The following is a 14,968-nucleotide window of genomic DNA, read 5'->3' on the forward strand; positions in this document are numbered from 1 at the left end:
TTCAGACTGATTTATTTAATCAAAGGTAAAAAAAAAAAGTATGCCATACTCTATTCTATTTTCTATTGGCTTATTAGGAAACAATACCTTTGTTCAAGTCCTCTGAGTGGATTCATTAAAGACCCTCTTTATCACTATTCTTGACTCTATTTGATGAATGTCACCAATACATCCATGATAACCACCTTACAAAATACAAAATAGCCTCAGCTTTCAAATGGATAATCCAAAGGCAACAGAATTTAAAACATTCTTCCTGGATAGAAAACAATCACACATAATTGTCCAAAAATTACCTGTACTTCTGGTTGGCTTCCAAGGGCCATGCCCTTTTATCTAAAAAGTAACAACAAACAAACTGTTTACACAGTCAAAGGAATGATTTGGGCAAGTCATGGAAACTTCTTGAACCTAAGTTTTCTTGCCTATAAAATGGAGCTAATTCCTTCTCTTCTACTGCCCTGTGCCAGAGATAATTCCTTCTACTTCTTAAAAATACTAGGTGGATGTAATCATTCTTAATTATTAACCATAAAAATGTCATACAAACACATTATCACTAATTATAATTTCATATCATAAAGATCTGACAAAATTCAAACAGAAATAGAATTTGGCAGATAAAAGTAAAAGGAGCATGATAATTCTTTCTGCAGACCTTCCTTTGTTACTAACTATAAATACCTGCAAATCCTGTGACTTTTTTTTTTACTGGCTGAAGTGGTCACACAACAGAGAAACTCAGGGGTTCCCATCAACCTTAATGTGCAGATTTTTTTCAGCATTTGTCAAAAGGGGGAACGTAATCATTTCTAATAGATCTCAGAAAGGAGTGTATAGGACGGGAACTCATAAAGGGGCATCACACACACAGAGACATGGCTTCTTCCACACAAGAGGGAAAAGTCCAGTGATGCCAGCTGCTAAATATCTCAGAGTGTTACAGCTCAAAAATACTAGAATCAATTTACACACAGAACCAACTGGTTTTTAAATTAAGTATCTGGGTTTGAGGTCCGAGTGGTTTAATCTTTAAATGGATTAGAAAGAGAAAGCAGTATGCCCATTTAACCAATATAACTTTGCTGTCTATTGCCTGTCCTGACACCTTCAGACATAGCAGGGTATGCTCTTGAAGTCCACATGTTTCAACTTCTATCAGGAACTCTTAGGCTTCCAAACCAGGGGCCTGGGTGGCTCAGTCGGTTGAGCATCCGACTCTTGATTTCGGCTCAGGTCTTGATGTCAGGGTCGTGGGATCGAGCCCCACAACAGGCTCTGCCCTGAGTGTGGAGCCTGCTTAAGATTCTCTCCCTCTCCCTCTGCCCATCCCCACCCCACTTGCGTGCTCTCTCTCCCTCTCTCTCTCTCATTCTCAAAAAAAAAAAAAAAAAAAAAAAGGCTTCCAAACCAGACGCTTTACTTCCATATGAACGAGGGAGGAAACTTTCTACCCACCTCAACATGTAGAACAAATTCTGCTGAATTCGTGCCATCTGTGACCTCCAAGAATATGTCATCCTGAAGTCTCTCAGATCCATCATGCTGATACCTGTGGGGATGATATTTGCCACTAGCCCCTCAAGGCCACTGTGACAGTAGATGTCTGACTCAAAAGCTCCTCCATGGCTTTGGCCACATGGTCAATAAATGAATAACAAAAAACATAACATAATCATGAAGTCACACACTTAACTACTCAAGTGTCCCTGAATGTAAAAAATTTGCTCCACCCTGGAAAAATGTACTGTATGCATTCACAATTTGTCCCTCAATCCAAAATCAGTCCTTCAGGTTGCCACTGTGGCAACGGGAACCAGTTGGTGTAGTTCTGCTTACTTACACAAGGCTGGGGCCAGGGGGTGATTGAGACAGACAGTAGACAGATAAAAGTAGGACACTGTGAATCTTGATGAGCCCCCTCCTCCCTTACTTTTAAGCCTAATCTTTCTGCTTGTGTTTTTGATCTATTCAGCTCTTCTCTACAACTCTGATCTATGAATTATTTATTGCCTCTCTCCTGCCATTTTCCCTCTTCTATTTACTAGCTCTCTTTCACTCAACCTATAAAGATTTTCAAATCTCTCCAGACTTAAAAATATTCTTCCTTGATTTAGCTTTGGCCCTACTTTCCTTTAATTTTCAGTCAAGTTTTATAACAGAACTGTCTAATTCAAGACTTTTCATCTACTCTCCAACCACTGTAGTGATACGTGGCAAGTTCTAAACAGCTGTTGAATTGAGCCAAATTTTTAGCTTATTAATGATTTGTTCAAGATAGGAAATAAGCCCTAGGAAATAAAATTAAAAGTTACATAAAAATTAGTATATTGAGGGGCGCCTGGGTGGCTCAGTTGGTTGAGCATCCAACTCTTGGTTTCGGCTCCAGTCATGATCTCAGGGTCCTGGGATCAACCCTTTGCTTTGGGCTCACACTCAAGGGGGAGTCTGCTTGAGCTTCTCTCCCCTCCCCCCGCCCTTACCCTGCTCACGCTCTCTCTCTCTCAAATAAATAAATCTAAAAATAAAAAAGTATATCAAACATATATAAAACTTACATATGAAAAAAAATCCCAGAGCTAAAAGGTATTGTACTCAGGACTAGTCTCACCCACACACTGGGTAGGGACTCAGGTTTGGGATTCCATTCCAATGGTGAAGAAGGTCCACCTCCCAACCCCAGTACCCCGCCCACACACTTCCTCCTATGCTCCCTGATATTTTCATCAAAAATGGGTATGTGATAATGTACTAATCCTATCTTACCATGCTAATACCCCAAAAGGGCCAAGTGGAATCTAGGAGTACACATCCAAAGGCATGGCTATGGAATCGAACAGAATTTTCAAAACCAGACTCCTCCACATACTAGCTGAGTGACTTCAACCTCTTAGTTTCCTCAACTATAACATGAGAATACAACAATCTACCTTGTCAGGCTTGATTACTATAAAGATTAAATGGGGGGGAAACATAATGGCAAGTCTATCAAAGAGTCCTTGAATTATATGCACTGGCAGATACCAGTACTTTTTTTTCTATCCATCATTCACTCCCTAGTAAGAATCACCTAAACAGAGCTCTTGTTCTCACATGTAACTAAGAGCTGAGAACCCTAAAAAGAAGGAAATTTTAATGAGAATAGGAGTGGGTAGTGGAAAAAGTCAAGATATTGGAGACTGTGAATAAACTTAACTAAACTGAATTTCAGATGAAATTGATCTTCCTATGCACAAATCCAAGCTCCTAGTCAAATTTCAAGAGTGGAATTAAGCATTTGATGCCTAATACCTTCTGAAAGGTCAAAATTCCCATTTACAATTTGAACTTATAAATAATAAGTCAACTAGTATAACTGTCTACCTGATTTGTGCTTTTGAGTACCTTGCATTGCTTTACAGAAAAGGCATCTTATGAAATTCTGTAATTTTGCAGTTATAGAACTGCAGTAGGTAGAAGAAATGAAAGACCTCAAGGTGAGGGGAACTGCTGTAGGACCTTGAGAAATGAATTGCTCTCTCTCTCTGACTGTCAGAAAACCAACTACTCCATGCTCTACCTTCCCAGCCTACCCTACATGTTTGCCTGTAAGTCCCTTCCCAGTAGAATGGAATAAAAATTTACATTAAAGATACTGATCAACAGAATTTTATCCCAGAGTTTCCACAGTTGTGAAATTGACTCTTCTTAAAGCTAAGTTCAACTATATAGGTTAGCCATATAGATTATTTCAGTCTATATCTAGTTTGGCTATTACCTCTTGTGATATGTACAGTTGCAGCAAATTTAATATTCACGGTAATTAATTTCTGTTGTTCAAATATCCAAAAAGTCATTCCCACTGGTACAAGCAAGCCAGATTAAAAGAAAATGTCTGGAGGGAAATTAAATTTTGTCATTTCTAATTTTCAACTGACCCTTGGAAGTATTAATTGGCATGCTGACACCGCTGAAAAAGTTGAACAAATTTCTTTCTCTTACTCTGCCTCACAACTGATCCAGATGAAGGTCAAAGCATATCAAAAAAGAAATCCAGGAAATGTTCTAACCTAACTTTTAAGGCACGGAGGTCTCCCCAAGAAAATGTGCCTCCTGTGTTTAGAGGAAATCCATCCAGCTCCACCCTTCCACACTGAGGCAGTCTTTGTAGGGAGAGGCAGATGTTGTCCAGTTTGGTATCCACATCAGAAACCAGGACATTCTCTGTGCTGATGACACATTGACCTCCCTCAGTCACTCTCAGGGGATTGGTAAACACCTAAAAAGAAGGAAGAAAACATTCAAGGTCTTGTTCCATGAACTATCCCTGAAGACCGAGCTCATTAAATAAACAGAAAACTTCTAGTACCACCTTCACATGCGCGTCAATTAATTTTTTAAGGATGTGGTAAAGGAGACAAGTTCATAGCTGAACCTCTTGGCTGAAAAATATTTTTTACTAAACATTTCCAATTCTAAGCATTGAGGTATACAAAGAAGTAAGGCGGATTCATAACCATGAAAGTATCTACATTTCATTTACCTCAGACCCCCGTATAGTGGAAACAGCAACCAAACTAGTTACTACTGGTGCTAAATAAAGAAAATAGTAACATCCATCATCATGTCCACACCCACCATTGCTGGATACATATATACCTTCACCTAGAAAATGAACAACAATTATATCAAATTCCCCTAGAAGAAAGAATCCATCCCTTTTTTCACCCTAAAAATTCTTAAAGATTTGGGAAATTGTTTGGAGCTTCTAAGTGTCAATTATAATGAGTATTTTACAGATGGAAGTAGAGCAGAAGACTGGAGATCAAAGATTCTACAGGAAATATTTTATTCAAACATCAGACAAATAATTAAGCTATAAAGATAACTTTTGATGACCAAAAAACCCACTACTCAACCAACAATTCATTTGAAAGTAAAAAGCAAGTAAGAAGGACTGGGGATTAAGTTAAGTACCCCTCCACATTTTAGGGCAGCTTTCAAAAAATTGCTACATTGGGACTTGGCAAGAAGTGTTCTATGGTCAAATAAGGCTTGAGAACAGTTGTGTACAATATCTTCACCTTGGAGGTTTATAAGGCGTGTAAGCATATTCGATGTTCTGAGGTCCTGCAAGTAGAAAAATTGGTGAACTTTGTTTAGCCTATCATTCTCCCAAATTCATATTACTACACAGAAGTAAAAGCAAGCAGATAGAGGTGGGGTACCAATCGTGGGCTCTGAAGGTCCCCTGCAAAAAGTCTGAGGTGAGTGCCTCACCCATGTGAGGATACAGCATTCTTCAAGGAAGAAGCCACTCTCTTCAGATCAGCTGCCACTCCCAGAAAGGAGAATGTTCCTGAGGAAAAAGTTGGGGGGGGGTAGGAGATAGGCAGAGGAAAGGGAAGTGAGCAAGGGGAAGTCACAGTCTCCACTCAGAGCCCTGCTGTATCCTCCTGCCCACCAGGGTGCAGTTGCCCCAAGGCAGCCCCCCTGGGTCATGGAAATTTTGAGAACAACCACCCTGAGACACTTGCCTTCTATTCTTCAATAAACTACCTCTACTAGCAAAGGAAAACATAAAACAAGACTTCTCTTCTCTCCCTACAACGACTCTCACCCCCATCCTTCCCACATGCCTTACTCCTACATTTTTACTGTTTGTAGGAGAAAGAAAGAAAGAATATTCCTGTTATTAAAAGAGGAGCATTATTTTTGAAACAAGGTCCATATCTGCTAGCCTCCTTGATTACCAAGTTGCATCAATTAATACCCCGAGTTGCGAATGTTTCAAGGGATATACTCTGCTATACTCTGGGGTTTTAAAATATATATGCCTTTTAGGGCGGCTTTCAAAAAATAAAAGCATAAGGCTAATTTGCCCCAACTCATTCATCACTAACTTTTCAGTCTCTGCCCAAACCTAGTACTTAGGTTTTGGGGCCTTCCCGTGAGCATCATATTAATATATCCTCGTGGTTATTACTCAACTCAGCTATCTGTGGGTATTTCACACCAGGAAACCACTCGCCTGACTGGTTTCACTAGAGCTACTCATTTTTAAATTTTATTTCTAATGGTCTCAGTTCTCTAAGGTATGATTTCATTTGTCCCATACAGTATAGGAAAAAGAGCCAACTCTGCCACGTTAGCCCTGAGTCCTCATAACTATTCCATCTACCTTCAGATGAGGGAGGTAACTGCTCACTTCACCTTTTCTAGTTTTCTCATTTTCTCCACAGATCATTTTTCTCTAGCAAGACGTTTGGGTTGCGTTGCATAAAACACTACTTCTCTCCGTGATTGTTTTAGAAAAAGCTTTGGCTTCTTTAGATGCTGGGCTAATTCAGGGCATGTATCTCATACACAGAAAAGAATGGTCTGAATAAGATCTAATCAAATTAACAGACATTCTAAACTTTCTTCCACAGGGAATGTGATCTGGTCCCTGACAGGGAAGGAATCAAAGAATACAGTTCAGATTCTTTTGTCTTTTGTGTGAGCTCTTTGGTGCATCTTCTGCCAAATATGGCAAGTTCAGAGGCCTGAGGGGGCAGGCCAGCAATGTAAGTGAGTGTGCTGAGCTGGGTGGGGCCTTTGGAGCCTGGAGAACAGGCCCAGGCAGCTGCTGCTGAGGGTAAGTGAGTTCACTGTTCCTAGAGTTCCCAAATTTTCAAGAGAAGCCAGAAAGCCAGACTTGATATGAAACTTCCTGATGTGTAAATGTTGGCAACTCATTAATTAAAAGTATTGTTTGGCTCTATCAGAACAGTTCGGTGGGTTGGGTAAGCCCCTTGGTCCCTCAGAGTGAGACCTCTGCCCTCCAACTTCCGGCAGATGTAGAGATGGGGAGGAAGGAGCTGGAAAGAGAGCCTCAGGGCTCCCAGCTGTCCTCCAGGTAGGTACCTGGAAGGTGACCTCTTTCCTTAGGGATGAGACACGTATGGGTTCTCATCCCTCCACTTCCTACCTTGTCTTCCCACCTCTGAGGGGAAAATGAGCCCAGGAATAGCCACACAAGTTAAGTCTAGCCCTCTGATGGGGTTTGGAACAAACTTTGATTATGAAGTCCAGCCTCACAGATAAGATGCACAAGGTAGCATCATCTTTGTAGTTCAGTTTTAATAAGAGACCCAACTGCTTGACCGTTTATGTCAACACTGGGGCTGGGATGGGAGAGGATAAAAGAACCCATCTTAAGTCATTTGAAAAATTAAGAGAGCATAGAGTTGGCCTGCAATGAGAGTAAATAAGTCCTTCCGGTTGTTAAGACACCCATAACTTAATCCCCGTCCCCTGATCAGCATGTGAGGCTTAGCAGAAAGGAAAAGAAAGGAAAGAGGTTTTGATAAAGCTTTGAAAATAATGCCAAATTCAGGAACTGGAAAATCTCACCTTTTAGACAGAAAGACCCTTGGGAGGTGAAAGACTCCGCTCCCCAAGCTTTTTTTCCTACACTGTAGCTGAAAAATTAAAAAGTTCTGGAAAATAGCCTAAAGAAAAGTTAGCATTTCCAGTAAGTCTTCAAGTCTCTCTTTTCTTTCCTTAGGTCTTCCCGCCTCTTTATCTTTCACATCAAACATTGTACATACCTCAGGAACTTGATTGTCCACTGGAAGAATTGTAATGTTAAAGCAGATCCCGTGCAAAGTGCCACCATGTTGGTTACTGATGGAAAAGGCAAACTGGACATGTTGCGGATGGAGGCCTATATCTTGCAGGGGTGGCATGTAGGCCACTTTCATGTGGTTCACAGCATGCTGCAAAGCAAATCGAGATGGACACGTGGGTGCCCATCTGCAAGGATCAGAGACTTTCAGAGAGCTAGGTCTCCGAGACCCATCATGTTGACATCCAACACTGGAAATGCCAACATCATCACTTTGAAGAGTCCAAAAACCTCTATTTTATAAATTGCTTTTTCTAAAACCAGGAGGGAAAAGAACAAAGAAATTAAGTAAATATGTCAAGTGCTTGATGCCAGCCAACTCTATAAAAGACAGGAGATGTGAATTTCAACCCAGCTCCACCATAAATTAGCTGTGTGATATTGGTCAAGTTACTTAAACTTCTGAGGCCTCTGTTTCCTTACCACTACAATAAATAAAATAATAAAATAAGAGTACTAAGCACATGGGATTTACATACTCATTTGCATCATCTAACTACAGTGAGATTAGGCAGAATTAGCCCTACCGACAGGGGTAGTTGCTGCCTAAGTATTCATCACCATTACTGTGACTCTCAGGGGAGTATTCAGGGAACAGTCCACAGGAAGGGGGAGAAGGTTGGTGAAGGATTTGGGATGGTAGTAGGTATTGTAAGTTGAATGCGTTCCCCCAAAAAAAGATATGTTGAGGTCCTAACCTCTAGTACCTCAGAATATGACCTTATTTGGGAATGGGGTTGTTGCAGCTGTAATCAGTTAAGATAAGGTGTAGTCACACTGAAGGGTGAGTCCTTCATGAAATATAACCTGTGTCCTCATAAGAAGAGAGAGACATATAGAGAGAAGATGGCCACAGGATGACAGAGGCAGAATGAAGTGATGATCCACAAGCCAAAGAAGGTCAGAGTCCAAAGAAGAGGCAAGGAAGGCTTCCCCCACAGGGTTTCAGAAAATTGCGACCCTGCCAACACCTTTACTTCAGACTTCCAGCCTCCAGAACTTCGAGACAGTAAGTCTGTTATTTAAGCCACTCAGTTTGCGGTACCTACAGCAGCCCTAGGAAACTAATACGGTAGGATCTAGACTACTTGAATGTGTTAGAATAAAACCATAGGCACCAGGTCTGTAAATCAGAGCTCTGTTACTGGCAAAATGATGCAAAAAAGCTGTGCTGAATTATAACAAGATTTTGAAATCATATCCAGCTCAATGAAGCATTGTCAAGTAGATAGCACATGCTAAATAAAAGTGTGCAAGCAGAAAGAATGTAGACATCAAGCATTTGATACTTTTGACAGATGTCAAAGGCCATCATTCTCAAGTGCAACACTAGGAGTGTCATCCCTTCTCTCAGAAGACACCTCCATCATGTTTGGTCAACATTTTAGCATAGCATCATACCTGAGTGAATGATCTCAGCCCCGGCGCTGCAGGATTTTTGGTCAGCTTTGGAATGCTGTCGACCATAAACAATTTCCCAGCATCCAGATGTCTAAAGAGAGTACAGGAGAACACATCAGCTAATTTTCCAGGCAAGAAACATTAAGTCAAAGAGCCTGCAACCAAATTTTCTAAAGCTACAAATGCTCATTGCAAGAAGAAATCAAATGTTCCATCTTCATATTCTCTCTTGCAGGGGTGGGGGTGGGGGTGGTTCTAGCCTTCTGTCCAGAATCATCAATGCCATTCTTATGACTCCAGAAACTATGTACAGAATTTTCTATTTTGATTTCATTAAAGTGAATCATTCTTCTCATCCTAAAAAATGTTTCCTTGCTATCATGTACATGACACAAGTCTCAGGTATATTCATGGCACTTTTCTGATTGGGATTATAGAATATGACAATTTTGTGGCCTGCAATATCTGAAAATAGTGTTATGAAGATACAATAAATTTTTATGAAAAAGACAAAAATAACAATCTCTTTAGAAAAAAAGGAATGTTGTATGAAAAAAAGATTAAAGACTATTTTAAGCTTACCTAAGCTGAAGACACTATAAGTGGCAGGTCACTTACCAATTAATATAGCTTTTGAAGGGAGGTATGAAATAAGTTTGAGATTACAGTAAATGTGGAATTGAATACAAGTTCATGTCTGACCAACAGACCAACTGAACCACAGTACTGTATATGGACACTTGTGACTCAGTCCTTGGACACAACCCTCAACAAATAGCCCAGGTGATGACTTCTCAAGAGATACCTGTGGCCGAAAGAGAAAAACGGAGGTGTCGTTATCATGTAGAGAAGCTCCCTGTCATATTCTGTATCTATATAATGTAGATGTTTCTTAGTTATGTAGGCCACCTCCGTTTCCTTGACAACCAAATGCCGAGAAACTCCAGGAGCCTCTTTTGGAACCTGGTCATCCACTGGAGTGATATGGATGGTCACCACCTGGAAAGAAATTACCTGTGCCATTAATTTGAAATACCAAAGGACACCAAGGAAAACACCCCACAATCACCCAGTCATGGTTAAGATGCTTTTCAAAAACTCCCATTTGTAATATACTTCCACTGAAATGATTCAGGAGCTATTAAGAACGTGGGCCAAAAATGGAACATTCTTACCCATTTAATGTTATATTTTAAGAATAGAATTATCACAATTATAGTTAGTGCAGCCATGAATGCTATAGAACAGGCACATAATACACAAAATATGTTCCTGATTTTATTTCTACTTCTCCCTTGCATCAACAACCTGTGCTTTCTTTCGCTACCACCCTCCACTCAGTCATTGATCCTAGAAACCTTGTCATGACGTTTGGTTCCTCCCTCTCCACTGACACATAACACATCTCCAAGTCCTAGAGTTTCTGTTTACCAAATTTCCTATGCCATGACCACACCCTGCCCCCACCCCAACTGTCATTCCCATTCTTACTGGTCTAGCTCCAGCTCTCATCGTTGCTTCCCTACATTATTGCAACAGCTTCCTGTAAGCACTAACTCCAATACCTAATCTAGACTTTACATATCTCTAGTGTTCTCTTAAAAAAAAAAAAGTGCAAGTCAAATCAATTATTCCTCTCCCCAAAAAACTAAAGAACCACTCGGGAGGGATTAAATTATTCAAGCTCCTCAGCATAGCACCCAAGACCTCCACGGTTTAGACACACTCCATTTTTCAACTTTATCTTGTACCACCTTTCAGCATTAACCCAGGACTCTAGATGAGCACAAGATACCAGGCTGTAGTTATCAAGCAGGTCTCTATGCTCTGGATCATGCTGTTCCTTCAGTCTGCAATGCTTTCTCCTGCTTTCTCCAGCAACTTGAGGCTTTCTTACCCTGGAGGGCTCTTCTTAAAACTTTGCCCAATTTCTTGGGGTTCCTGCATGGCTCAGTCAGTTAAGCGTCCACCTCTTAATTTTGGCTCAGGTCATGGTCTCAGGGTCATGAGATTGAGCCCTGCGTCAGGCTGCCTGCTCAACGGGGAGTCTGCTTGAGATTCTTTCCCTCTGCCCCTCCCCTACCCCCACATGTGCTTGCTCTCTCTCTCTAAAAGAAATAAATCAATCTTAAAAAACACATTGCCCAATTTCTCAGTTGGAATTGTTTTTGAATTTTGCTTATCCCTCAACAAACATTATTATTTTATATTGCCTTGTATTATTATTTAGTAGTTCACATGTCAGTCTCTCCTAGACTAAAATGTCCACAAAGGGAGAATCATAGCCTAGTGCAAACCATGTGGAATTTGTCAGTGGACAGACAGTTAAAAATGCAGAGTATACCACTCAGTAGTTATTAATCTTGAACAAGTCACTCGACCTTTTTGGGTGTCAGTTTTATTGGTTTGTTAATTGTAACAAAAACAATCTCACAGAGTTGCTTTGAGAATCAAATATCACCACGTAGATAAATGTCTGGCACACAGTAGGTGCTCAATAAATATGTTCATTTCCGTTGCTCCACAAAAACTGGCATTCTATTTTGTAGGTAGGGAGGTACTTCATCAATGTTCGCTAACTCCGTCAACACGCCCTATTTGTGATTTTTAAAATTCTTAAAATCATACTCACAGGTTTGGGATCATGTAAGAGGACAAGGCAACTTTGCCAAACAGCTTTCATCATCACATTTATTTTTTTTCCAATAATCCATAACTGGTGGCGAGAAAGCAATTACTAACTCTTTCTCAAAATGGGACATTTGTTTGGCATCACGATTCTTTGCACAGCTTGATGCGTGACAGTATTCTTACTCTGGTTCTAATTATTTTAATATTATTACCAAAGCACAGACCAGCAATGCCAGTTTTGTCTACAATAATGGTGTTCACAATACTTAATTTGAAAATGAAGAAAATTCCTTTGTAAATTGATGTACAAAGCAAAAACTAAAGCATGGTTAAGCTTTTCGATGATAAAGCCTGGGACATCAGCTCAGTCACCTACAAGCTATGCTCCCTGAGGCAGATAATTTTACTCCTTTGGGGCTCAGTTTTTCTCTCTAGTAGCACAGTGAGTACCTGGTAGTAGGTGCTCAATTAATTAATTCCCTGTCTCCATCCTTCATTACTTTTACAAAAGCATACAACGTATTTACTACTCCATTATGAAGCATTTCAATAATTAAAAACTAAAGGCAGTTATCAAAATAAAAGAACACAATGACAGTCATTTCTCCAGTCTCCTGGAGTTTGTGTCACAATTTTTTTTCCAATTACAGTTTTTTGCTAATCTACAAAGTTCAGAAATTCTCTATGGGACCTCCCAGCCATAGCGTGCATCAGTGAGGCTCCACTTAATTGAAAAACTGGATTTAATGTGGAAACAATAGTTATTGTGCCTTCAAAGAGACCATTTTCCATGCTAATTTATTCTCCAATGTGTTCTTTGTGTAAAAAGAATGTACAAGCATGCTTTTTTATACCCCTATAGTAATTCTTGGTAGGCACATTTTCAACATGCTTTATGATCACTCAAGTTGATGTATCTTTACATATTTATGCATGTTTAAACAATTATTGTATGTCTGTCTGTGCATAAGAAAAATCCTATTTTAACAAGCTCCATAGAGAAGTAAAGAATTCTCATTGTACTGAAATTGGGTTGTAAAAAAGACATTATTGAACACCCATTCCCAGACAGTGAAAACCTAATGCCCAATCACTGGGCTCTTGCTGCTGACTCTCCCTACATCCCTCCAGTCTAATTATGGCCACAGGCACCTGCAAACAGACTTAGAGAGAATCTGAATATAAAGTGATAAATCAGTACACAGTATGACAAAGCTTGACCTTGACCCTCAGAATCAGGCTCGATATACGATACTCTGACAGCTAGTATCTGACTTTCTTACAAGCCTGGGTTATTGATCCTTTCTCTGTATCAGCTTTGATTTTTGCCTGATTCTTTATCTTGCATCTTCTTTTTGAGATTATCCAGTGCTATTTTTCTGCCCCAGGAACTACTACCCAAGTTAGCTTTGCCCACCCCACTCTCCAGTCTGACTTCCGACAAATGCCCATGCCCTGGGTGCCTGTTCTCTCATCCAGTCACATCCAGTTGCCTCCTCCCACTTGACCCACAGGCCTTTGTGGGACCTGCTTCCTTTCTTCCTCCGTTTCTTAGTCCTCTTCCCGTTTCGCTCATCTATCTGTATTTTTTCATTCTCCATTTTACTTCTTTTTTTTTTAAGTTTTTATTTTAAACACCCGGTGCTCATCATGACACGTGCATGCCTTAATCCCCATCACCTATTTCACCTATTTCACCCATTCCCGCCCCACCCCACTTTACTTCTAATATCACTTCCTCCTGGTTTAAGATCTCTTACAGCTTAAGCCCTATAAAGCCCTCTATGGAGAAGGATAAAGAAGGAAATATTTTTCAAAATCAATTGAGCGGGGGGCACCTGGGTGGCTCAGTTGGTTAAGCGACTGCCTTCGGCTCAGGTCGTGATCCTGCAGTCCCGGGATCGAGTCCCGCGTCAGGCTCCCTGCTCGGCGGGGAGTCTGCTTCTCCCTCTCCCGCTCCCCCTTCTCATGTGCTCTCTTTCTCTCTCTCTCATTCTCTCTCTCTCTCTCAAGCAAATAAATAAATAAATCTTGAAAAAATAAATATTTAAAAAAAATCAGTTGAGCGGGTGAGGCTTTATTTGATGACAGTAATGACAACCAAGACAGAAAGAGAGAGGGGTTTCTTGCTGATGTGTAGATACACTGTTGGTTGGTGTGTCAGTCAACCTCTCAGACGAGCATTCAGTAGAGAAGGACAAGAGGAGGGAAAGGGCAACCCTGCTTATGTAACTTCTTTCCCACCTTATGTGCATTGTGTCTCACCTGAGGAGATCCTTGCTCTCTGTCTCTACGAAAGGCAGTTTTCCAACAGTGTGGCCTAAGCAATCTTGTGCCCTACTTTAATTTTTGGTGACCAGATTTTGCTGAATTTTATCTGTAAGACATGACTAGATACTTGTCCAAATTGAAGACGCAATCATCAAGTAGACTGAATGATCATGCAAGTCCCTTAAAAATTAGAGTTTCAATGATGACATTGGGGGTTTACAACATGGAAATGCTTACCAACACACACACACAATACTTGTTTTGTTGTTAGGCACACACTAATTCCTTGAAACTCTGAAGAATAAAGATTTACACTTATTCTTCCCTATGGCACTCCCTCCCCAGTTCCTACCAAATGTTTCAGTCTTCTTATTTTCTCTTACTTTCAAGAAAAACGGAAAGAACCAGAGTTCATTTTGGCACACACAAAAAAGCAGCTCTTGAGGCTCTACTTTGAGTCTTGAAACAAAGTCGGGAGACACAAGATAAATAATTTGTGATTCCTGCCATCAGTGAGCTCACAGTTGATCCAATAAAACAAATAATGGCCTCACATTTTAGTTATTTGATATCAGAGCATATAAAAGGACAAGCTGAGTCAGCCTGGGGGAGTTATGGAATGGAGGGCATTGGAAAATGATTCTTGGAGCAGGTGATGTTATAGCTGAGCATAGGTCCATAATCTGGAGAAAGACTAAGCTAAAGCTGCCACTAGTCAGAAGTGGGGAAAAAAAATGGATGCCAGAGGAATGCTACCAAACACTTTATGACTGTAGTAATGGGTTTTAACTGTCTTCAATTACAAGGATGTGGCTGATCTCCTCTATTCTTAAGAGATGTGAGGGATTCTGACGATAATTTAGCCCCCAAAAGACCTGCTGACTGACCGGTTATACAGATATTAGATGGAGAAAAGGGCTGGGGAGGACTTCAGGGATTCTAGGTACAGTGGTTTTGCACAAGTTTGGGGGGAAATATTCCAAATGTCTCATGGATTGTGGACATGATGAATTTAAA

At 40.4% G+C, this 14,968-nt stretch overlaps 1 protein-coding gene across 4 annotated transcripts in view; it reads right to left on the minus strand.

Moving 5' to 3' along the window:
• FREM1 (FRAS1 related extracellular matrix 1) overlaps positions 1–14,968 on the minus strand; it is a 176,392-nt gene that overhangs the window by 93,706 nt on the left and 67,718 nt on the right. For all 4 annotated transcript variants that reach the window (XM_088018775.1, XM_028107286.2, XM_028107288.2 and 1 more), the window contains 5 exons: positions 9,855–10,048; positions 9,050–9,140; positions 7,572–7,739; positions 4,050–4,258; positions 1,459–1,552 (listed from right to left, as the gene is read on the minus strand). In XM_088018775.1, the coding sequence (XP_087874901.1) occupies positions 1,459–1,552; positions 4,050–4,258; positions 7,572–7,739; positions 9,050–9,140; positions 9,855–10,048 (756 nt within the window). The remainder of the gene's footprint in view (positions 1–1,458; positions 1,553–4,049; positions 4,259–7,571; positions 7,740–9,049; positions 9,141–9,854; positions 10,049–14,968) is intronic.

This window comes from Eumetopias jubatus, unplaced genomic scaffold (assembly GCF_037043125.1).
Source record: "Eumetopias jubatus isolate StellerSeaLion01/CBP00866 unplaced genomic scaffold, mEumJub1_p1.0 scaffold_15, whole genome shotgun sequence".
Lineage (NCBI taxonomy): Eukaryota > Metazoa > Chordata > Mammalia > Carnivora > Otariidae > Eumetopias > Eumetopias jubatus.